Here is a 26,655-nt window from a genome sequence, read left to right on the forward strand (position 1 = left end):
ACCCCATGTAGATTGCCCACTGTAGAATATAACTATAAAAAGACCATTCTGAAAGCTTCATCCACTTGTGCAAATGAATACCTCCACAAAGAAACGGGAAACAAGGTGTGACCCCTCCTATTTCTTGTTTCCAGCCAAGGCTTTAATGCCGTCGCCCCCTAAAGTTCTACTATAACCTGTGACTGCTGGATCACAGATTAGATGCCGCACAATGGTATTGTATGGCTGATGAAGAAATTATATATCATTTCAGTATCTGCTGACATGACCATGTTATTAATCAGTGAATATATAGAAAGTTGCTTAGAAATGTTCTTGGTTGCTATAGATTACAGTTTAAGTGGTATCTTAGCCTAGGAAGGAGAAGTGGAGAAGGTAAGGAATTGGGCACGTACATTTTTTCTCTATCCTACTTTGAAACAAGTATCTCAGAAAGTGTGTCTTTAAATCAACTACTTGAACAAAGAGCCCGTATGTAATCAGGACAACACTGGACATATGTTGTTCTAGGGTTGCCTGCTCTACACATGCATTAACCAGACTTGATTTACATTTCCCCCAACAAATGCCTATAGCACTGGACAGTTGGCAGCTGAGACACGGCTCTCAGACACAGTTTCCTCATGTGTGACAGCTCGATAGCGTTTCTCTCTGAAATTGATTTGGGTACATCAAAACATCATAGAAAGCATCTGCACACATTTCAACTCACACAGCTGGGGGATTTGCACGTTTTAGGTTACAAGGAAATCCCCCGTTCCCCCCAATAGCAAATAAAGGGCCTTCATTTGTGTTTTGCTGTGGACGTCCTACTAAAAGAAGTTTTTACGTCCTACATTAATACATTCTGCGTCAAATCCTGTTCATCTATGATTGAATAATGTGCAAATAAATATAAAATATATTTTTTGCATTGACCATGTAACCAACTAGTGATCGAACATAAGATTGAACATAGTTGATATATACACAGAATGTCAGCCTCCTAGTTGAGACTGTTGGATGGCTGAGAGTAACTACCTAGTGGCAGCTGGGAGCTTCATCAAACCTGACTTCTCCTCTGCTGTGTTCTCTGCCCAACGCCTGTGATGTTGAGTGACACAGGGCTTGTGTTTAAGTTGGACTTCTGTAGAAGGGCTTTTGCAAACGTATCCAGGATTAATTTAAATGAACAGAGCGCGCTCCTGCCAGCCGGGTCGTGAGATCCGCCAGGCCAACTATGACCACCCATACCCAACACGGTGCCGATTTCACCCCTCCCTGCGTTCCTACCATCACTTGCTCCTCCTTTTTCCTTTCCATCGATTCTCTCCATCCCACTGCCGAGACACATGGCTCCACAGTTAAATGCGCTGATCTTTGGATTTTCATTCGGTTTCCGCTTGACAAATCATTTTGCCTCATTTTCATATGAGGAAGAACTTCAAAGTTGGCCTTTGTTCAATGGTGGAAAGTTTTAGAAGTCCAATATTATCTTTACATTTACATAAAAGCTTTGACAAAGAGTAAGTCCTTTTCGTACATGCACCCTCACAGAGATTTCCTATCGCTATACATATTGTCTTATGCAAACACACACACGCATGCACGCGCACAAACACACACACGCACACACACACTACCTAACTCTTACACACAGTCCGTTTCCTTTGCACCTCTGGCGAGGGGGGTCCTAGTGCCTTAATCATCGGTGCGTTAATCAGAGGGTTCAAATGAAGGAGTGTTTCTTCCCGAGCACGCAGGGGCCCAGAGGAAGCCAGGGGCCAACACTGCGTTCCCGCCGCCGGCCCCCCACCCGACCCGCCGTCAGACTGAAATTAGAATAAATTAACCATTATTTAATTGGGTTCGTACAGGACTGTGATATTTCCTAATTAACTTGGGCCAGGGTTATTGGTAGGATAGTTTCCCTGAGGTTGCTGTTGACAACTATGGGGCCGTTTTCAGAGCAGGAAGGAAGCTTCCTGTTAATCTTCTGACTGTTTCACTTTTTCAATGACCCTCTATTCTTTTCTTTGCATACATTTTCTCTGATAAGGATAGCAGAAACTTCATCTTACTTCATATCACACATGTTTTACTCACTCTGAGACTAGTCTGCAATATTCATACGGCCGCATGACTCCTGTAGTGAAATTGGAATTTATTTATGTTTTTTACCATTGGTATATATTTGAGATGAAGATGACGGTAAACCACATTTCAACAACGTTTTTTATTATAATTGATCAACATTGCCATGATGTAAATGTTTATCACAATTAGCTCATACAAATAGGTAATGCTATTGCAAGATGCTGAAGTGAGAACTAATACTAAAGAAAGTGAAATGCTGTAGTATAAATCTGATTTATAAATCTCACAATCAAATACCAACTGGTAGTCATACTTTATCTGAAACTTGGCCACTCGCATGGCCAAGGGAACCGGTTATTTACCCATTAACTTCCATACTGCAGAAACCTCCTTCTCCCTGCCTTCTATAAAGCTATGTAATATTAGGAGAATAATCCTGCCGAGGAGTCGGGTTGGTTTAAGTCAGTAGCTCTCAACAGCCTCCTTTTTCTCGTTAACCCAATTGCCCTGCACTCCCCTCCCAAACACAACCCCTCTTTGCTTACTCGCTGTGAGTTTGTCATTGGATCTCTTGGGAGAGAAGAGAGCCGGTTCCTGCTACCATGCGGTCAATGTCCCCCCACACTCACTGGGGGTCCCTGTTCCCCCCGCCTGGCCGCAGGGCATTGCTTTCAGCAGGCCAGGGAGCAGGGAGTGGTATCTGGTACCTAAGACAGCCCCGTCCCGCATCCTCCGTGGACGTGTAACTCATCCACCTGTTGTTGTTCCTCAGCACAGTTCAAAACCCGCTGGTTTGTACCAAGATGATGTCGCTGCATTTGAGGATTCAGTGATTATGAGTGAAGTGATTCTGAGGACACGTGGATGTTTGGTTTATGAACTGATATAAATAGTACGTTTTCTGATAGCGCATAATAATGTGAGCGTTTATCTGCTGTTTCTTCTGATAGTGCACTGGACAATGTCACTTTGTTTATAGTTAAAAAAAGGGATCCCCCTCTGGTGTTGGCGGCATGTGTTAGACTCCTTGATGCCAAGACCACTCTGTCTGTGAGGCTTAAATGGCTATTTATGTTGTTAGTGTGGGGGAATGGGATATAAATATATACATAAATATATATATATATCATATATATATATATATTTCACACGTACACTTTGATCCAGCTTTGCTAATGTGGCTATTGTTTAGCTTTTGTACAGTGTGCGTTTTGAGTTCACCAGTTAAGCAGAGGACTACAAAGCATGCCAGTCCCAATGCGCACACCTTGGTCCGGTGTAAGGAAGGTCTTCGGCGAGGCAGTGCTTGTAATCTGTCTTTAGCAAGTCCTCTTTAGCTCTATCTGCCAAGGATTACTTCACAAGCTGAGAGAGAGAGACGGAGATGAAAAGTGAACCTAACAGAATAGAGATGGCGTAAAATCAAAATGAAAGCAGTATTAGAGTGTGTGTGTGTGTGTGTGTGTGTGTGTGTGTGTGTGTGTGTGTGTGTGTGTGTGTGTGTGTGTGTGTGTGTGTGTGTGTGTGTGTGTGTGTGTGTGTGAGTGAGACCTGTCCGGAGCTTGCAGGAGGACTTGGCTAATCCCTCCATGATTGATGTGTTCTATGAGAGGCCCTGTGGCAGACTAATAGGGCTTCTATGGAAGACCCAAAAGGGCCTGTTGGTGTGTGTGTTGTCCCACACACGTGTGTACAGGCTTACTTCCCTGGATGATCAGTTTGTTCGTCTCCCCATCAAATAGTTAGTATGGTATGTAGAGCCCGACCGATAAAGGATTTTAAGGCTGATACCGATACAAATATTTGGTGATTTAAAAATCTGATATTCCGATATGTTTCGGCCGATATATATTTAAAAAGAAATTCCAGAAACGCTTATGAGCCCTCACTAAAATAATAAGGTAATGCAGTTTAAAAATAAACTCTATTTTATTGTTCTATTGTCACAACAAAAAAGTACGGAACCCATAAAGGGACTTTGGGTAAAAAAAGAAAATGTTAACATTTCTTGTGAGCACGAGAAAGTATCTGGTGCTCACGAGAAAGAATGTCCTGAGCACGCGAAATTGGGCCTATCTCATATCACTTGCTGTGTGTGTGTGTGTGTGTGTGTGTGTGTGTGTGTGTGTGTGTGTGTGTGTGTGTGTGTGTGTGTGTGTGTGTGTGTGTGTGTGTGTGTGTGTGACGTCAGCGAGTGAGTGGACGATTGAGGAGGGTGAGTGGACGATCGAGGAGAGCGAGCGGTAGTGTGAGTGTCAGTTTAGTGAAGTAATGAGTGCCTTCGATAAATCACACACAAGCTAAAATCGTTCAAATATATATGCTTTATTTTTAACTCGCACTATTGGAGCACGTATATCCTCTTGCGCTCTGCCTCCAACTATGAGATGGTTAGTGTTACACCTTTCCTGCTGTCGGCTCCCAGACCGTAGTCGAGGAGAACAGGGGAGACATTCCCTCAAGGGCTGATGCTCTCTCGGGGGAAACACCCTTCACTTTGACCGGCAGTGGGTCTGCTTATGGTCGGAATATGGTCGGAATGTCGCGTCCACCGATTCTTGACAGGCTGGGTACTTTATTCTTCTATTCTTCTATTATCACAACCGGACTCGTTCATTACTTCCCTAAACTGGCACGCACACTACCGCTCGCTCTCCTCGCTCGTCCACTCCCTCGTTGACGTCACTCACTCACTCACTCACTCACTCACACACACACACACACACACACACACACACACACACACACACACACACACACACACACACACACACACACACACACACACACACACACTGATAAATAAAATGTATAAAAATGCAAACTTAAGTTCTAAGACTCAAAATCCTTTGAACAAAAACAAACTAACCCCCAAAAAATAATAATAATAATAAAATGTAAATATTCATTAATCAGCCATTATAAATGCTGATACCGATAGTTTGGAAAATGCCTAATATCGGCCGATAATATTGGCCTGCCGATAAATCGGTCGGGCTCTAATGGTATGTAACCGCTGTAATAGTGGGCTACAGTTGAGTCAGGTCAGGTGCATAATAAGACATTTTCATTATTCACGTTGAAAGGTGTAATACTTTATTCCTGGGACCCACTTGGTCAAACACATTTATTTGTGATGCGTAACCTGCAATGTTTATTCTGCCGTTGTTAAACACGCCGTGTGTGTTCTCTGTTTGGGAAGTGGGGGTAACTCTATCTTACGACGGTGATAATCTTCCCCAACGCTTTTATTTTGAAGCTAAAGGGGATTTTGGATAGGGGGTATCCCAGTCCCACTAGAGACCTCTCCTCATTGACCCGCTGGGCGATCCGGGACCCCCAGCTCTGGGACCCCCCGCGTTACGGTCTGAACTAGAGTCACAGAGTCAGACCAAACCCAGCGACTCTCAGGCTTGAGTGGCCGGCTTTTAATTGAACTAATCCAGACTCTTTCAGAGGGGAACAACCCAAACAAAAACAAAACCAGACTGCGGATGTACTCTTTCTGAGGGCATTGTACTCAATTAGTCTGCATGGCTGTGTATTTGAAAAGGTGTGTGTGCGTTTCGCAGAGAGAGAGAGAGAGAGAGAGAGAGGAAGTATATGTTTCGGAAAGAGAGCATAAGTGGTGAAAATATAAGGCTTTACGGTAATTGCCTCTATTTGTACCGGTCCTACCCTTACCCCCTTATCCACCTCCAACCTCGCTCATCACCCCCCAGCACCCCTTGTATGTCCCTGGCTACACTATGCAGGTGTGCCTTTTAAACCACTACTGAACACTTTGGCTGCTGGAAGATCAATCCCTGAAATCAATGCAGTGTTAAACCATTAACAGTAGCGTGGCTGGACGGGAGAGGGTAGGGCAAGGCAAACAGGTCAGATTCATGGTTTTATGAAACCTTGAAAGAAGATGGTGTTTCATAAAAACAAGAAAAACAGCCCATTAAAAAAACTTTACTGTCCATTAATGTCTATTGTGACAGAGTTTTGGCTCAGACAGCTGTTTCCTGTCAATTGTAAGGACTTCTGTTGCCAGTCAGCAGTGTACCACTGCATTCTCCATTAAACACCTCAATGGTTTTCTTTGACAAATCAAATGACCTTTTTAAATGTATTTGAAAGAAAGTGCCCGCAATAGCCAACTGGGGAGGAAGAACAACAGGTTAACTAAAACAGCAGGTGATATATCATACTACCTAGACTATGGCGGCCCCCTATTGTCTAATTTGTTCCAACAAAGTATCATAATGAAACGAAAATATTTGTGCACATTTCTTATCTCATATAGCCGCTTTTCCACCAAAATGTCCCCGAACTTATAGACCCAGGAACTACATTTAAATAGACTAAAACCAAACCCAAATTAAGAAAGATTCATCATAAATTGCATTTACATCTACATTAATAAACTTCTGATAAAGAACATACCCTTTAAGTTATTTAAAATGAATATGAAGTATATACCGGTAATGTTTTTATTCATTAAAATCACATCACAGCAATGTGTAATGCTGTGTTCCTCACCACTTCATTATGAACTTGCACTGTGAACTTAAAAACTGAGCAGTAAGCAATACATTCACTAGGTCAGCTGGAGAGAGGGGGAGGGGGTTGGGGCCGCGCTATATTAAGTACACAAAATTCAACAAAATGCCACCAATTATAAGACAACAATAACATTATATTATACTCTTAACAAAAATGTCTAATATAACACTTGAATCATTAATTCAAGTGTATTCAATAAATAAATGAATGATTGCGTTTTATGTGGTTTAATGTAGCAATTACTAAAGTCAAGTCACTACTAAATCAATAACCAGCACTTGGGAAAAAAGGTCCATGCTTGGTTCTTTAATGTGAACTCTGTTGCCGCACCGCAGAGAAGCCCTTATGTTCTTGCAGTTTAAGATTGATTAGCATAGTAAAAACACCTTTGCCTTTGCGCAGTCATGCAGTGTTGAGATACTACATAGGTTCCTAGTTCTTCCAAAAGTTCCTAGTTCCTCCAAAGGTTCCTAGTTCCTCTAAAGGGTCATAGTGTGTTGGGATTGGGTAGATATTTTTACCATTCATACTTATACAATGTGTTAATGATTAAATTGTTTAAAGCACAACATTGTTTACAAGAGCACAAAGTTCTTCATAGATGTGGCACCTTCATTTTGCTCTTAGAGTGTACCAGGTGATACATTTTACTTTAAAAAGTACAACATCTTCTTAGGTAGATGAAAATCTGTCCATGCTTCCAGGTCACTTCATGCCTATGGTCATGAAAACATACCATAGACTATCCTTTAAAATTTGTTATGTAGTTAGAAATAGCTACACAAATGCAACCCTAAAGTAAAAAATTATAATCCACCTCAAAGGCAAATGAAGGGCAAACACAAGAAAACACAGACACACAAACCCGGTCCTTGGCACTTGTATATAAGCGAACACACGCAACATAGCCGTCCTGGCTGGGAGTGTTGATGCATGCGTATTCCGATCAGCCTCCTCGTCACAGGGGTGACTTTGTAATTATGTTCATTATAATTGGCTGTGGTATCACCCTTATGATCATTTAGTAGCCCCATGCCACGCTGGACAATGGCAGGGACCTACACACTCACACGCACGCACACACAGGAGACACCGACTCAATGCTCCATCTGACACACACACACACACACACACACACACACACACACACACACACACACATGCAACCAACACACACCACAGACACAGATTCAGTCAGCCTCTTTACCTGTGGCCGCTAATTCTTCAAATGGTTTCCTTAATGAGTTTCCCCCTCCTTGGCTGAGATTAATTGATAAATGCCACTGTTGGCGTTATCAGCCAGGCTTGATCGGTGAACCCACGCACCTCTAATTTGTTTGTTGAAGAGGCTGTTAAAGGAGATTAATGCAAGATAGATTCACACCGCCCCATCTCACCCCCTTGTTCCCCCCTCCACCTTCGAGTTGTCCTTGTTCCTTTCTTTGGACAGAGGAAGGAGGGTGATACATGCAAAAGCTGGTTGGTGTTTTCTTGATTCATTGAGATCCTGTTTAAACTACATTCTGACATGGCATGTCATGGATATTGAATGGGTAGCAGAAATATCCGGTTGTAAGTGCCGGATGGGTCGTCCTGCATCGTTTGAGGAAGGATTGCTTGAATAATAAGGAATTCATTTTGAGTTTAAGAAGCATCTACAACAGAAAGGGAATTGGACGGGAGGAAAGAAGCGAGAGAGGACAGCATCTGGTTTTGTTGATGTTAAAATGAACTCAGTTTCCATATTGCCTCCCCTCCTCTCCTCATCTTTCCCAGCAAGCCCTTTTTTCCCCAGCCAAAGCTAATGTGCAGAGGCATAATTCTGGGTAACGCTAGCGCCGCCTCCTCGACAAGCTAAAGCTAGTGCTTACAACACATAATGCCCCAGTGTTAAATGTTAGCAGAGAAACAGCCAGCCAGGCAGGGTGGGCAGGCGAGCTGTTGTAGGGGGCAACTAAGATGACTGGCAAGCTTTTCTCCTAACTGTTATTTTCCCTTCTTTATTCATTCCCACCTCTCTGCATTTGGATTCCCTGAGAGAGCAGAATGGGATCCTGAAAGCCAAGCATGCCTGGAAAAGAGAGATCCTTTTCCTTTTTTTTTCTACACATTGCATCTCATAGAGCGAAAGCCAACCGTACCCCCCTCCTGGCCCACAGGCTGACTCTGAGTTGGGACATGAAACTGCCTCACCTATACTCGCCCAATCCCACCCCCATGAGTACACACATACCTCTGAAAATATATTGCAACACACTCATATTCTCACCTACATCACATGGATGATGAATGGAATATTCATCTTCCTCTTTTGAATGATCTTTGATTATTGTTAGACTTTAAACTAGTGAAATATCAGATTTTACTAAATAATAAGACATTGGCAAATGTTTCCATTTAGGTTATCATACCAGGCGGTAATATATATGTTGTTTTTGTATGTTTAATATGCATATGCAATATGCCTGAAGCTTGCATCAGGCTAACCTCTATCAAACTATAAACAAAATACTAGCTCCAATAGGCAATTGGACTGAGCAGAATAAATAATGCTGAATATAAGCAATCACATATAACCAACTGTATACACAGATTACTTTGTTTTATAACACGGGTCTTCTCAATGCTGTGGAACGCTCCATTCACTTGAATGGGCCCTTCACAACTTCCGGCGGTGAATCATATTCAATAATTCACCGTTGCTAAGTTTAATTGACCGCTGTCAAGGAAAACAAAGGATTTTTTGCCTCTAATGACGTCTTTGGCAAAACTCCGTAAGTAGTCCGGTAACTTGTCAACCCCAGCGTCTTCGGTTGCTAAGCGACATCAACGTCCTTGGCAGACTATTTCTTTGCTGATCAACACTACGAATACTGGTAACAAAAAAATTGTAAAAAGACAATTTCATTTTTTCGTTTTGGCAAGTAGCCGTGTAATAAGCGGGATAATGTATTGAACTTCACCAATCATTATCGAAAATAAGCCCCTTCAGGGTGAAGCGAGACACCTCCGCTGCGCGTCGGTGTCCTGTTCGCCCTGTTGGAGCTTATGTTCCCGATAATGACCGGCGTTCTATACATTATCCCTTACTTAATACTTGCAAATAATGACTTGCATATACTGTGAATAAGATAACCTGTCGGCTTCCATTTTGAGCGATGATGACAAAGAGTGTAGGCTTTTTGATTTTGGTCAATTTTAACATTTATTAAAAATACATTAATGAACGTATTGTTACCCTTAATAAACCAATGTGTTATAGGTTAGTTGTGTCGAAGTTGTGGCATCTAGCAGTGAGGTTGCAGATTGCAACCAACTGAATGTCCCCAAACACAACAATATCTTTTTCATGTGATTACATTAATGATGATAAACACTTTAATATTAATAATAATCAATATTATATTCCCTTCCACTTCATTCTACACACTGCACCCTTACGTTTTATGCCATCTTTGCAGCAACAATTGTTTTTTACCTCCTTAATAGAGGGGCTCATTATGCAATGATGTCGAAGAGGGTCTCAAGCCGGGCGAACACAGTTTACCCCCCGCCCCCCTCGATGTAAATTCTTCCATTAAGGCGAACACATTATCACAAACAGGCGGCCAGCATGTGAGGCCTGCAGGTAGTTAACACCTGCTATGTCACGGACACGTCTCCTCTCCTCTTGGCATGAGAACACCAGTAATACAATATTTCCTTTGTATGTTAATGTGTATTATTTTCCACGCTACATTAGTTATCCTCTCCGCTCCCAGACTGGTTCCTTCCCACCTCTCCCCCCATTGTTCCATCCTCTCCACATCACAATTTACATAATTAAACTTTTGATTAAACCCTCCCCCCTTGTTCCCTGACACAACTCTCAAGCGTTTGAAATCTGACACATAATTTAATGGTTTTGATAAAGCCAGGTGTTTCGCCGGTTATAATGTGACGTTGATTACGCAAATTAAATGGTTGGGAATACAGAAGAGGGCCGTCCCCAAGACTGAGGGCCCCAACCATGCACTCCATCACACTACCACCTTTTATTAAAGCGCCAGCAAACCCTACATTGTGGTTTAAAACATGAGAGTTTGTCTACTCTGTCTTCTAGCCTATGCCGTTTTTTCACTGTTGCTGAAAAAATAGTGTAATGCAGAAGAAACTGGTGTAAAAACATGACGTTTTTGCCAGTCTCTGCCAACCAGTTGGTGAATGCTCCGCTTGGCTTGATCTCAGGTCTGGTTATTTTCCTGAAAAAGGTATGCTGACGCCACGTTGTTTGTGTGGCTGTCTGGACAGCGGTGGATGTTGATGGCTGCGTCCAAAAGAGGGTTAAGCTTCTCAAACACTTAGTTTAGTCTCACGCCCCAGTGTGCGGCCCGTTTCATATACAACACGGCAGTATCTCTCTAAAGTGTTGGTGTCAGGACATGCGTCGCATGAATATCCATCCATTATAGTGGATGCTCACGCGCTGTGTGTTTAGGACAGGGTCTTTTCCTCTTTCTTATTTTCTCTCTTTTTTTTCTGTGTGTTGCCGTTGGCCTCTTGAGCGGATTACAAGTTTTAAAGAGTATGAGATTCAGCACCTCCTCAAATCTGACACTCTGACACGCCGCTTTGAAGCCCTGGGAGTGAGATGGGAGCGGGGCGCGCGGCGGGAGCGCTGCTCTCCCACTCCACCGGTGGCTTTGCGTGGCAGGGGCTGATGCCCAGTTACGTCTCCACTGAAGCGCGCCGCCCCGGCGAGGGAGACAAGGCCCGCCACTTAAAGCCGCTTCGCTTGTATCTCTGTTAGCCCGCTGAAAGGCTAGCTTAACTAATGGATCACAGGCTGCTCTCCAGCCTGCTGCCTCCACACCCGCCACTCGGGCCGGGCACGGCCCGGGAGGGCCTGGGGCATCGCTGGGCCGTCCCGTCCAAACACTGGGTTTCATTTAGAAATAACTTATAGATTCATGTGTTCGCAGCTATCAAACTATTGAATCGGTTGTGGATGGGGAGGACGGAGCAGGCGACCCCCGTGCCCCAGTGTCCTTGAGCTAGCTCGGTTCAAATTCACATTCAGTTAGTTCTGTCAGTTCACATTGAATTGACATTGGAAACATTTAGATGGATTTGTACAAACTAAATGTATATATATATATATATATATATATATTCACATATGTGAATGGAATGGAACCATTTGTTGTGACGGTCTGGTTGGTGTTTGTGTTTGTGGGCGTATTGGCGTGTGTGTGCTGGCCTGGCCTGTGCGCTCGCGCGCGTGTGTGTGTGCGTGTGTGTGTGTGTGTGTGTGTGTGTGTGTGTGTGTGTGTGTGTGTGTGTGTGTGTGTGTGTGTGTGTGTGTGTGTGTGTGTGTGTGTGTGCGTGTCTGTGTATAATAGTACCATAGCAGCAGGAAGTGTTGAGATTATGGGGTGCTGATAATATTAAAGGTTGTCTTTTCATTTCTTTCTGTGTGTAATATATGGAATGTGGGTGGGTAGGCGCTGTGCTCCCCACTAATCCCACCCTGGAGCTCAGCTAACATGACACACTGACACACACACAGATACACACCGGCACGCTCGCACACACACCTACAAATGCATTACACACCAACACACACATGCAGGCACACACAGTCACACATTTCGCCATGCACAGACACACACAAACAAACACTCACACACACACACAAAGACAGAAACCAATTGTTCATGCAAAAATCAGGAATAAACTGTACAAATCGAAATACCTTGGGGTACCTGTGGAAAGCAATACCATCATTTCACACAACATGCGCATGTTGCTATAGGCAAGTAAGCATGTTGTCTCGTTTAGGGAGGGTTGGAGCTGGCCCTTCACTGCGGGTTTCTATATTATGTATTTGCATTCATCTTTAAATAACAAATTGTCTCTTTCCGCGGCTGAGTTAGTGTAGTTGTATGGGGGTTGGGGAATCTCATGATTGGTTAACCATAATTGACCGTAGTATGCATGTTGAGTGTCTGTGTTAAGGTATCAAAGTGAGTTTTTACTACCAACCGCATTGGAGACTGTGCGTGCATGTTGAATGTGGGCACATGTTTTCAGTGTGTGTGTGTGTGTGTGTGTGTGTGTGTGTGTGTGTGTGTGTGTGTGTGTGTGTGTGTGTGTGTGTGTGAATACATGTTTAATGTTGGTGTGTGTGGTGTTACCGGGGGGCAGCAGCAGGGTGTGGAGTGCTGGAGTATGCAGTGTGTCTAATTGCTTTAAAAGCACCTGGTCACTAATCCCAGGTTAATTAGAGCTGTCCAATTAGACTGCTACTTTCAACCAGCACTCAGAGAGAGAGACAAAGAGAGGTAAATGGTCTCTATTCACACACACACTCACACACAGACACACCCATACACGCAAATACAAGACACATACGCATACATATATATATATATATATATATATATATATATATATATATATATATATATATATATATATATGTAGCACAGTCTTTAGTCTTGTATTTCTCAAACAGCCATGTTACTTTCTAATGAACCAATAATATATCTCAACCCGGTTCTTGTAAAAGACAGCTCCAGGTGTCGTTTAAATGTCACAGCAACTGTTTGGGAGAGAAAAGACGAATAGCTGAAGCCTCGCCACTTTCTCTGTGCCACAGTTTGTGACCATGTTGTCTTTCAGGATTAACTCCTCTCTCTCTCTCTTATCTCTCAAGCCTGTTGCGCCTCTCCTACCTCTCGTTCCTTTCTTTCCTCCTTCCCCTCCTTCTCCTTCGCTGTATTTTTTGTTTCCCTCTGTGCGACACGCCGACATTGTGGAGGACGCCCTAATACGTGTCTGTGGGAGCTACAGGGAAAGGTTAAGGCCCTCTCTTAAAGATGAGCCGGAAATGTCAAGTGTCTGGCCCCTAAGGCTCTCTCTCTCTCTCTCTCTCTCTCTCTCGCTCTCTCTCTCTCTCTCTCTCCCTCTCTCTCCCTCTCCCTCTCCCCCTCTCTCACTCTCTCTTTCTCTCTCTCTCTCCCTCTCTCTCTCTCTCTCTCTCTCTCTCTCTCTCTCTCTCCCTCTCTCTCCCTCTCCCCCTCTCTCACTCTCTCTTTCTCTCTCTCTCTCCCTCTCTCTCTCCCTCTCTCTCTCTCTCTCTCTCTCTCTCTCCCTCTCTCTCTCCCTCTCTCTCTTTCTCTCTCTCTCTCCCTCTCTCTCTCTCTCTCTCTCTCTCTCACCCTGCAGCCTTAGGGGCCGAGACACGACTAAACACACATCATGCGAACATGCGTGCGTGGACACGCAAACCCTGCACTAAAGGTCAAAGGTCACTGCTAGACACTGTCGCCCGTCCCCTCTCATGTGTGCTGGTCCTGGTGGCCTCTCGCTGGCTTCAGGGCCTGTGTGTACATGTTTAGATACAGCCAGTCCAGATGCACGCAGCACTGTGGTATAGCACCCTCACACACGTTGCACGTTCAGTGGTTACATACGGTGGTTAAGCGACTACATTTGACATAGTCATGTCTATCAAACACACACTTCACACTGTGAAAACAAAGACAGGTCTTACACCACAGCACTGCTTTGTGATGAACACGCAATATGTCCCCTAATCCAAAATGCAGGTCACATTTCAGAATGGCCCGCAAATGTTCGAATGTGTGACTGCTGTTGCACCCTGCGGCCAACAGAGGGAGTTGTTTGGCTACAGCAAGAGGGAAACACTTTGGAGCCGCACTTGCAGTTCCCTATTTAGTTTGAAGTCCAGGAAAAATATTATTTTATTCATTACTTTGGAAACCATCACCCTTTTTACATGATATTGATTATATATTGATTATATTTGAAATCAGACAATGAACCACATTAATAAGTTTGCTTTTAAACTCAATGTGAAATCATGTGTGAAATCAAAATAGTAATAGTTCGCACCATGAACCAGCAGGTCTTTAGATATCTGCATTACATACAAATAACTATTTAAATTGCACCGTTCATTTTGATCCTTGTTGCCAAATTCTCTCAAATGATCACTCAGAGAATGACCTCGTATGCCTCTGTCCCAGTCAGATAAGCCAATAGCAGGCTGAATAATCAGCGTAACACACTGGTTCCCCTGGATGTCCCAGAGAGGGAGGAAGGGAGTGTCTACGTGCCATCAAGAATTTATGGGATTTGGAGTTTGGGCAGTGATGCATTCCAATTGGTCAATGCTCTCGGCCCAGATAAGACTTCAAAGGGCGGAGCTAATTAATAAGATGTTTACATCCTCCGCAGTCACATGCTACCTTGACTATGACCATCCATTTGTGTGTGTGTCTGTGTGTGTGTCTGTGTGTGTGTGTGTGTGTGTGTGTGTGTGAGAGAGAAGGCGAAAATGTTATTAGAATGTAAAAGTGTGTCATTTCTCTAATGCTTACATGGCTGTTTCTGTGTGCTACTGTTGACTCACAAATGCTGTGTGTGTGGTGAGAGAGAGAGAGAGAGTGAGAGAGAGAGGACTAGAGAGTGTAGAATATGTCTTGACCAGATTTTGTTTTCTCTTCTGCTCTCTCTCCATCTCCCTGTCGTCCCTGTCCCCCTCCCCTGGGTGCAGCCCAGTCCCATCCCCAGCCCGGTGCTGGGGGGGAAGCCCAACGCCAGCCAGTCGCTGCTGGCCTGGTGCCGCCAGGTGACCAAGAACTACCGCGGCGTCAAGATCACCAACTTCACCACCTCCTGGAGGAACGGCCTGGCCTTCTGCGCCCTGTTGCACCACTTCAGACCGGACCACATGTAGGAGACATGCACGCACGCTCGCACGCGCGCACACACACACACACACACACACACACACACACACACACACTGCACAAAGACAGCAACCCTCGAGTTCCAACCAATTGTGGAACACACACAGACATACACACACACGCACGTAGACATACACATAATGTAGGTAAATGACAATTCACATGCACACACACAAACCTAATTCCTTCTCTGCTGGGAGACCGTAATCTCCGTAATCTTTGTGCTGCTGAAGAGATTTTTATCACTTCAAAAGAAATGCTCCATATTTTTGCTTCCGACACAGAGGCCATGACATTGTTAAATTGCCTCCATCAACTCCTAACGCAAAGGTTTACAAACACAAAGTGAGAAAGATCTGTGTGTCATCCAATGTGCACACATTGGATTGAGGGCTATAAACGTCCTTCTATAAATGTGCTGTTTGAAGTGCCTCGGCGTGACTAATTTAAAGCTCTTACATGTATGCTGACTTGCGTATTGACACAATTAACCTTTAGTCCTGCTGCGACCGACATGTCAGACTTATTTCCCACTTGGTTTGCATCATTATACATAGATGGCACATCGCTTTGTACACAAATTTGCAAACTGAAATGTCTAAATAATTTATTTTCCATGATGGGGCTGAGGGCTCTTTTTTTCTCAAGGTGTGTGTGTGTGTGCGTGTGCGTGTGTTTGTGTGTATGTGCGTGTGTGTGCGCTCGCGCCAGGAATGTTCATGAAATAAGGAATAGTCCCATGGATGTAAATGAAAGAATAATTAGTTGCGTCTGTGTGCGTGTGTGTGTGTGTGTGCGTGTGTGCACCATTACGTGTGTGTCCATCCATGTCCTATTAGTTTAGTAGTACATATAAATGTTATTCATGTTCTGTCAATCTATTCATTCCATTTATTGCAGTGCTGTGAAATTGCTTGTTAGGGTCCTTATAACATTACATGGGACATGTATTTATCTTGTTCTCCCCCTATTTCTCTCTCTCTCTCTCCCTCTCTCTCTCTCTCTCTCTCTCTCTCTCTCTCTCTCTCTCTCTCTCTCTCTCTCTCTCTCTCTCTCTCTCTCTCTCTCTTCAACCAGAGACTACAAGTCACTCAATCCTCAGGATATTAAAGAAAACAATAAAAAGGTAAGGGGCGGAACAGGGTTGGAGAACGCCGACCGTTTGGCTTCACCTCAGCCACCTCCCTCTCATCGCCTCTGTCTGCGGCCATACTGCCATCTACATAATAATGTCCTGTCCTATGTCTGTCCTGAGGGTTAGCTTGGCGTGGTCCCACATAATCAACTAGTTAAAAAATATAAAAATGCCTAGAAATCGGTCCAAATTCAACACATTACAATCAAAGAGGCAAAACATGGTGAGAAAAAATAGATTGTGTGATTTATTGGAAAGGTGAATCTAATATTCGGAAAAACTCTACCAGACTCTATTTGAAATTCGGCTAGAAGGTGTGACATTTTGTGACGTGCATAACAAACCTCACTTTGTTGAAATGTGAACCGTAGTAAGCGTAATAGCTTGATTAGATAAATGATCAGATGTTTTGGGATACTACGTTGTTTAACGCCAGTTCATGTTTTTATCAAAAGTATGGTGTGATTTAAGGATTGGAAGGCTTCTTTGATTCTTTTCTTTGGCACAAATGCTTTTGTCAGAAAGAAAAAGTGGTGCTTAAATGACGAGAAAGTCTTGTGCTAGCGAAGTAGTAGTGTGGAAGCATCCGCATAAAGCAGTCATCAGTCTGGTAGAAATTATTTGTTTGTTCATGGTTAAGGATATAGTATAACACTTGGTTTTCCTCTGCCACAATATTCCCACAGGCGCAGACAAACAGTTTTCTATACCACCATGTGTATTATTTTGCACATACACTAGTGTGCACGGACACACACACATACACACACACACACACACACACACACGCACACACACACACACACACACACACGGCCATCCCCTGTCATCCCCAGAGGGCTACAAAGAGTGATATATGCGTGGTGGTCCTGCAGGTTGATTTGCTCCCCTCGTACACACTCTGGCTGCCTGATAACCTCTGCTGGCCCTGTTAGGCATGAATGCCACCCTGTTGACAATAACCACAGTAGGGGAGAGGGCGGACGAGCCAGGCACCCAATATCATATCAGCAGCCTGCTCCCCTCCAGGTACTCCGTGAGCCCTGGAGAAATTACCCAGATACTGAAGTAATACAGGGGAATATGCCCGACAAGATAGCCTGTGAATAGCTGCAGTGTTGCGGCCATTTCCCCATGTCCAGGTCTGGGGGAGATGTGCATCCCCACCACGACGACACCGCTGTCTCTTGCCAGAGCTTTATGCAGAAAGAGAGGTTGACACCAAACATGCAGTCCACCGAAACAGACATATTGATGCATGCCGAGCCACATTAGTACAATGTTTGGTCATAAAGTTAAGGTCCAGAAGAGCGGTCAAATTTTGGTAGCACTTGAAATAAATGGACCGAAATATGCTCCTCCAGAGCAAGGCAGATGGCCGACAGAGAGACGCACCGAGCTGGTGATCCTTACAGATCTGCAGTCGTGCATAACGCAGCACAGTGCTCCACTGCAGCAGCACCACTCGACACCATCAGAAGCAAACACACAGACCTATTTGGCATATTGGAATTATTGCTGCAAATAATACCACTGTTTGGCCCCTCATGTAGATTTCACTGTCGCACCAGGCCTGATCTCCTGTGATTCGTCCTTTATCAAGTACAAACTGGGTGAAGGATAACCTTGTATGAACCTCTGCACAGACAAACAGAAACAACAAATGTACTATTTAACCCCATGCGGAAACGTACACTCAAACTACACATTTATTTGATTACTGACAGCCTTATTTCTGGCCATACATACTTTGTTGTGCCTCAGATTACCAATATTTAGCTGAATGTTGGATACCTTTTCCAGTATTGGACACAGTTCAAATTTCTGCATGGTAAATGGTCTGCATTTATAGAGCGCTTTTTCTGTAACCAGTGGCCACCCAAAGCGCTTTGCAATATTGCCTCACAATCACACACACATTTATACACCGACGGCGGAGTCAGCCATGCAAAGGCGACAGCTAGCTCGTCGGGAGCAGTTAGGGTAATGTGCCTTGCTCAGGGACACCTTGACACTCAGCTAGGAGGAGCCGGGGATCGAACTAGCAACCTTGCAGTTACCAGCCTGAGCTAGTGCCGCCCCACGTGGGTGCTTTGTCTTCTCATCGTAGACTGTATAGAATAATACTATTTTCAACTCAATAGAAAATAATTGTTGATTCTATTCAGTTGACAAACAGGGGAACAACACAAAAGGCAGGTCCTTAGAAAGACACAACTTTCTGAAGACCCTGAATAATACAATTAATGTATGCATAAAAATATATATATATATCAATGTATTACAAATATTGAAAACAATACTTGTGTACATACCATCACTGCAAGCAGTGAAGGGCTGCATTGGAGTCTCTCTCCCCGTGTCATGTTGGATAGCACTGTGGCTCTTTGTCTCCTGGGCTGGTTGTTTTATGGAGCACTCTGACAGGCTTTCAGGCTGGAGAGTTTATATACACAAGGCCAGCGATGGTGGTGGAATATAGAAGGAGTAGAAAGGAGTCACATCTGTCTGGGCCTATTGTGTGTGGCTGATAGACATGCCCCTGTGCTCGCCTCTTGCTTGCCCTGCTATAGGACTCAGACTGCACTGAATTATGACAGATAAGGACAATCAATATCTGAGGGGGCATGTGAATATTTAGAGTCACCGTTTGGAAAGATCCCTTATCAATAAACCCTGTGTGTGTGTGTGTGTGTGTGTGTGTGTGTGTGTGTGTGTGTGTGTGTGTGTGTGTGTGTGTGTGTGTGTGTGTGTGTGTGTGTGTGTGTGTGCGCGCACGTGTGTGTACAAGTGTGTGTGTCTGTGTGATGTTTGTATGTGTGTACGTATGTGTGAAGTTTGAGTGTGCGGGACGGGCGCTCGCGCATGTGTGTGTGTGTACGTGCAGGTGACTGTGTGTAGCAGTCTGTGTGTGCGGCTATGAGTTTGTTGGTCCATGTACGAGAGCCACACAGAGCTACCAACCTCCTGTGTGCATTTACACTGCAGTGGATTATCCTCACGTGTGCGTGTGCACGTTGCCGTGCGCTCTGTTTGAAGAATCTGTAGGTTGAGAGTGTCATGATTGTTTGGACTGCGAGCGTGTGCCCTGGCCTTGTCTGTTGTGTCAGTGGGCTGTGTGTGTGTGTGTGTGTGTGTGTGTGTGTGTGTGTGTGTGTGTGTGTGTGTGTGTGTGTGTGTGTGTGTGTGTGTGTGTGTGTGTGTGCGTGTCTTTGTGTGTGTAATGAGGCCAAGGAGAAGTCATTTCCCATGCTATCTGATATTGGAGCGCTAACAGCAGCCGCCGTAAACGGCCGCAAGCTAGCGCAGCTGCCAGGGGAGGGGGGAGGGGAGGGCTATCGATGATTGACAGCCATGGAAGGCTGTCAGTCACTGAGCTGGAGGGGAAGGTAGAGCAGGGAGGGGGGGAGTTCCGCCCGGGGGCATAGAATGGTGACATTCAATCCAAGCCTAAAGCTTTGTCTGTGAGTACGAGCAGAGGAAATGAAAGGGGAAGGGGTTTATGGAGGGCTGTGTATCTCTTGTGTCCAGTGAGTTGGATACATTCAATATGTCGCCATGCTTTAAAAAGGGTTACTTGCTCTAGTGCCTAAAAATAATCTCCATGTTGCTCTCATCAAACATGATATTTTATATGCAACGTGTTGCCTACGTTTTTTTGTCAACTTAAAGTGTCATACAAAGTCTGCCGTGTCCGCTTCAGAGTGATGGAAGTCTCTGTGGGGTGTGATCCACAGCTGCACACGTCGAGGTTCAACAGTGAGGTCAGACGGACTAGTAGTACACACAGAGACCTCCGGCCGACCCTGAAACAAAACACCACGTCGCAGCCACTCTCACCTCAAGTCTCTCTCTCTCCCTCCTTTTACCCTGCCTGGCTCTCACTTTCTCCCACTCACACGTTTCTGTCTTTGTTCCCCCCACTCTCTCTCCCTCTCTCTTTCTATCCCCATTGAGCGGCGGGCTTGTCGCTCTCTTTCACAGCCCTCTCGGGCTGGAGGGAGAACAATGGTCGCACACTTTCCTCCCCTGAATGCTGGATAGTAACCCAATCAGTCTCTGTTCTCTCACATTCTTCCTCCATGCTTTTTTTAGTTCCTTTATTTCACTGTCCCCCCCCCCCCCCCCCCCCATTTTCGTGACTGGGAAGTGGAAGAGGGGTTAAACGTGTAACGCTTGGCTTCTCCATGGCGTGTTCCTTCTACACTGTGTCCTCTTTCTGCCTGTGTTGCCCCGTTATACTGCTACAGGCCTACACACACACACACACACACACACACACACACACACACACACACACACACACACACACACACACACACATTCTTACATACTCACATTTACACTTCGCACCTTTCTTCTGTATCTTCCATACACACATTTGGCGGCCCTGTTTTATCTTGCCTGCTGAACCTACTAGAAACACACAGGCACCATTACATAGACCTTCTCAAGTACACACGTGACACACACTCAACGGTGTGTGCATACCTAGTTGGTCACGAGTACAGACTCACTCACTACACTCTGCTCACTTATTAGGCAGACATACCCTTTCCCTGATTCTCTTGCATGAACACACACTGGTTCAGATTTTATTTGTGTTTTGCAAACATTTTATCTGCCCCTGTGTAACACAAACTTGATCTCAAACAACTTTCTGGTACGAGTCTACAGGTTGTTTTGGCTCTCGGTACCCTCTTCGTGCAAGAAATGAGAGGAAAGAGGTGGGAATGAAATGCACCTTCAAACAAAAGACACAGTGATTACTGGTAAACTGAGAGACGTTGCTCAACACGACAACCTCGAGTTTCCCGTCGCTCTCCTTTATACCTCGACACAACGAGAGTTTTGGTCAAATAATACTTTCCATTAGATTGAGTTCCAGCCTCAAAGCACTACAGCCACCCCGCCCCCACACACACACACGCACACACACACACTAAGGCCCCAGCCTCTCGACAGACACCTGTAGATTTATACAAGGTGGTAGGGCACTGTGTGGCTGCTGGATTGGTGGTGGTGTTCTGATCCTGGCCTGGTCGATGGGGGATTTTCATGCTGTGATGGTGTCTTTGTTTGCAGAGTTGTTAATGTTAAAATGGTGTGTTGTTTTTCTGTTGCTGTGAGGTGATTGCCATGTCCATGGTGTTCCAGGTCATTGTTCTTTGGGCAGTGTTAAAGCTGCTGTAGGTAATTCAAACTACAGTGATCGGGGCGGTGGCTCAACGGGTAGAGCGCCTGCCATGAAAGCCCAGTCCTTACGGAAGGGACCCGGGTTCGATTCCGGCCGGGGGCCTTTGCTGCATGTCCTCCCCTCTCTCTCCCATACCTACCTGTCTTACCCACTAACATAGTCATGGAAATGCCATGGAAATGTTGTTTTTTTCTTTAAAAAAACAACTCTATAATGATCATATGAAACATAAAGTATGGGAGGGAGAGGGTCGGGGCATGCCCAGATAAGAGCATCCGTACCCTGTCATCAGAATGATTGATCGAAAACAGGGGAGTGCGAGGCATAGATCGACTATGAAGATGGCCAGAAGCAGTGAAACAAACAACCATGGCAACTGATCGGAATTACGTCAACGCTATCCTGCCGCCCTGATACCAGCTGTTATTCCTGGCAAACATGAATGGAGGTTGATATAGGGAACGCAGGGAGAGAGAGAGAGAGAGAGAGAGAGAGAACCACGTCTGTGTGTGTGTTCCTGTTCTAATCTATTTATTTACCTGTCATTGGCTGTGATAATAGTTTTCGCCCCCCTCTCGTTTACTCTCCCTCTCTGTCTCTCTCTCATTCTCTCTATCTGGTGATGGGGATTGGGTTTTGTGCGTCGGTGGATAATCACACCTGTATTTTCTCATCAAACTCTAATCAGACCAATTACACGCGTGACGGAGAGCGTGGGCAGGTTGATGCAGCGGGATGATAAGACACACACACACACATCCATGCACACACACACACACACACACACACACACACACACACACACACACACACCATCAAATCCACACACACAGACATAAAAACACATCCTTTGGGATTAAGTGCTCTGTCTTGGTGTATCTGCTTTTCTTATCGGGGACAACCATCCCTGACATGACCTGTCAGCTGCCAAGGCGACAATGTCTCGCTCACACTCCCCCGCACGCAACCACACACACATTCATACAGTGCATGTATGTAATTGCCTTGTCCTCGTCCAAGTCTAACGCATGTCAAAAAGTGAATCAGAGGTCACCTGCTATCTAGCTAGTGTTACCCTCGCCCTCCTTCTCAATGCGTCCCGAAACCACATTCAGACTTCAGCATTCCATCCAACAAAAACAACAACAACAACAACAATCTCTTCAACCATCCTCCTCCACCAACCCCTTCAGGCCAGTTTTTCTCATGAATTAGTTGAATAATGTCAATCGGACCATTCTTTGTGACATTTCTCTCCCATAGACATATTTGTGTGCATCTTGACTGTATTTTTATTGTTTTTCTATTGCTGTATTTCTGCTGCTCTCACACCTTTGTTCCCCTCACAGGGGGTGCTAAGAGTGATCGTAGCTTCTTTTAATTCCCATGCGGTGTCTCCGTGATCTCCCAGGCGTACGACGGCTTCGCCAACCTGGGCATCTCCCGCCTGCTTGAGCCCTCCGACATGGTGCTGCTGGCCATCCCCGACAAGCTGACGGTGATGACCTACCTCTACCAGATCCGCGCCCACTTCTCTGGCGAGGAGCTCAACGTGGTGCAGATCGAGGCCAACAGCAGCCGCAGCACCTACAAGGTGGGCGACTTTGAGACGGACACCAACGCCTCCATCGACCAGGACAAGTTCTACGCCGAGCTCAACGACGTGCCGCACGTCCAGGTAGCCGGCGCGCAGCACGCCGCCGCCGCGAGCAACGCCGGCGACGAGCCTGACGGCGCTCACTCGGCCGTGGCGCCCGAGGAGGCGGGCGTTAGCAAGGACATGGTGGGAGGGGCTTACTTGCGGCAGGGGGTGTCCGCGCTGTCGCTGCCGCTGCAGGCGACGACGGCACCCGCTGCAGTGTCCATGCATCCCGCCCCCGCCCCTCGGAGGTTCCTGGCCGGGGTCCTTGGGTCAGAGGACGGGAAAGTCCTCCCCAAGGCCGGCCCCGTGGACCCGAGGGACGTACCGCCCAAGGTGGAGAGGGAGGCAGAGCGAGCAAGGCCGCACGCAGAGGAGGCGGGTGGAGGAGGAGAGGCAGAGGGGGAATGTAAAAACTCAGAGTCCTCTGCGAGGAAAGCCACCGCCTCCTCTCCCAGCCAACACAAGCTGGGCTTCTCCTACAACCGGGACGCCGACCTCATCAAGAAGAAGAGAGCCAGCCTGCGCTCCTCTGAATCAGAGTCCGCCTCGGACTCAAACACCCCGTCACCAGTCAACTATACAGACGCGTCCCCTAAGCAGGTAGGGTAACACGGACCCACACGGAAAAGGAAATGGAACCATACACGGCCTCTAAACAGGAAGTGAAACGCATGCACGTCCGTTAAACAGGAAGCTTCACACCGACGCATCCCCTAAACAGGTCGGGTTACACAGACCCATTCCATAAACAGGAAACTGTAACACTCACACACCCGAAACAGTACCATTCACACCCTCAGAACAGTCACACGTGTAAACAGGAAACAGTAACAGCCACATAGCGTTAACAGGAAACAGGAACAGTCACACACCTAAAACAGTAACAGTCACACCCCAAAACGGTAACAGTCACGCGTATAAACAGGAAACAGTAACAGTCACACAATGTTAACAGCAAACAGTAACAGTCACAAACCTTAAACAGGAAACAGTAACAGTCACACTCCCTTAACAGGAAACAGTGACACAGTCAAACACTGTAAACAGAAAACAGTTACGCAGACACATACGGTAAACAGGAAACAGTTATGCAGTCACACACCATAAACAGGAAAACAATAACAGTCACTCACCATAAACGGACCAGTAACGCAGTCACACAACATAAACGGAACACTAACACAGTCACACAACCTAAACGGAACAATAACGCAGTCACACAACGTAGACGGGAAACAGTTACGCTGTCACAAACAGTAAACGGAACACTAACGCAGTCACACAACGTAAACGGGTAACAGTTACGCTGTCACACACCATAAACGGAACAGTAACGCAGTCTCAAATTAGGAGACATCCTACAAATTGCATTTTGGTTTATTCTATATAACGTTATTTTAATTATGTGCAGTCAACCGTTTTATCATTTTCTGTCCGATAAAATGCCATTGGATTATATCTGACACAGCTGAGGTAACTTATTACAAAGAAATATTCATTCTATGACATACAAATAGTATGATAACAGACAAACTTACACAAACACACACATACACACACAACACACACACACACACACACACACACACACACACACACACACACACACACACACACACAAATCTGTGTGTAGTTTGTATCTTTCAGTTTCATTTTCAACTGGCGGCTGAAGATCAGCGGTTACCTTCCTGTGTATACACGCCCGCTCCCCTTAAATAGATCACCCCTTGCCTTTCTCTCCCTCTTTTTAACCCTGCGTCTGGCCTTGATTGAAACTCTCTCGGGGAGCCGTCGGGCCCAGGACGCGGGATGTGTCTCACAATCATACCGTTCCATTCCCTCCTTGGGCCTGTTAAGCCTCAAATCACAACCCCCAGATGATGACGGTGATGAGCCCGGTTCTTAGAGTTGTCTGTAACAGAGGAGCGTCTCTCGCTCTCTCTCGCTCTCTCTCTCTCTCTCTCTCTCGCTCTCTCTCACTTTCACTCTCGCTCTCACTCTCTTTCCCTCTCTCTCTCGCCCAGCCTTAGATGTTGTCGCTCACCTCGCTGTCGAGACCCCTAACATGCCATGGGGGCCGGCGGGCCTGTCTGAAGAAACAACCCTTCCCATTCCATCCCCGACCCCTTCTCTTGACATTTCATTATATTTTTCATTATATTTCTCATCCCTGCTTTTGATGGCAGTTGGCACCGTGACCGCTCAGGCGTGAAGACGCCTTGCATAGAGCACACCTCTGCGCATCCCATCACGCACACACACACACAAACCCAGCACACACACACACACTCACACACACTCACACACGCACACGCACACATGAACACACAAACACAGGGCTAAATGAAAACACCAACACACTCACACACCTACAGAAGCATGCTTCTTTGGCCGCGTCAATGTTTTTGCGCATGCACATTAAATGTAAGCCTATAGTTGTTTTGGCTCAAGTCTTTACTCTTGCCCCTTTACTATCAAACACCATGTTTACAAGCTCAAAGGTCAGGCAGAGGGGTCACGGAGGGGGGCCCATGGCACTCCATTTAGAGGTGCTTATCTGGCTACCGACAAGTCAAGTGTCCACAGCCCCGGCCAGATGTAAATGGTGGTAGGATAAAGTCTTTGTTGTTACGTTGTAAACAGCAGCCGCTATGAATACACGGCGCTCTAAGCCGAACATGACCATCCCAGCACTGTTTTGCTTGCTTATGCCCCCCTTATAATACAGACAGGATTACCCCCGCAGATAAGATGCTAAGCTGCCTGTGTGTGTGTCTGTGTGCATGCATCCACAACCCGCATAGACTGTTGTGGTGTGCGTTTGTGTGCATGTGTGCGCGAATAGCTTTAGAGAGCTTCTAACCACTAGACATGGTCAGAAGCTGGGGGCTATATACTTTGTTTATTGATATTAATAGATGTAAAACTATATTGGTAGTGTTTCAGACCCAATTTGAAAGATCTGATGCAACCTTCATACAGTCATCATATGACTGTATGAACGAGATCTGACTTGAATTTGTAGTGAATTTAATTTGTAAAGGAAAAACTATTTAACCCTCATCATATAGACTCTCTATGTTTATTTGTTTTGACGTCAAGGTAAATAATTGTTCTATGCCCTAATGCCATTTTCTTTCTTACTTTTTCTGCCAAAGGAGTCTCCCGTCTCTCCTGTAGAAAGTCCGCCAGCGGAGAAGGTGAGTAACACGTATAAAACAGACGTTTGAAAACACAAAATGACCATCGTAGCAGCTTCCTGTCATGGCGTTTTGTATGAGGGGCCGCCTGGGAC

At 45.5% G+C, this 26,655-nt stretch overlaps 1 protein-coding gene across 3 annotated transcripts in view; it reads left to right on the forward strand.

The window, feature by feature from the left end:
- Positions 1-26,655, forward strand: part of ehbp1 (EH domain binding protein 1) — a 140,095-nt gene that overhangs the window by 57,653 nt on the left and 55,787 nt on the right. For all 3 annotated transcript variants that reach the window (XM_030378365.1, XM_030378366.1, XM_030378367.1), the window contains 4 exons: positions 15,191-15,369; positions 16,464-16,512; positions 23,130-23,960; positions 26,519-26,560. In XM_030378365.1, coding sequence (XP_030234225.1) covers positions 15,191-15,369; positions 16,464-16,512; positions 23,130-23,960; positions 26,519-26,560 — 1,101 coding nt within the window. The remainder of the gene's footprint in view (positions 1-15,190; positions 15,370-16,463; positions 16,513-23,129; positions 23,961-26,518; positions 26,561-26,655) is intronic.

Source organism: Gadus morhua, chromosome 15, assembly GCF_902167405.1.
Source record: "Gadus morhua chromosome 15, gadMor3.0, whole genome shotgun sequence".
Lineage (NCBI taxonomy): Eukaryota > Metazoa > Chordata > Actinopteri > Gadiformes > Gadidae > Gadus > Gadus morhua.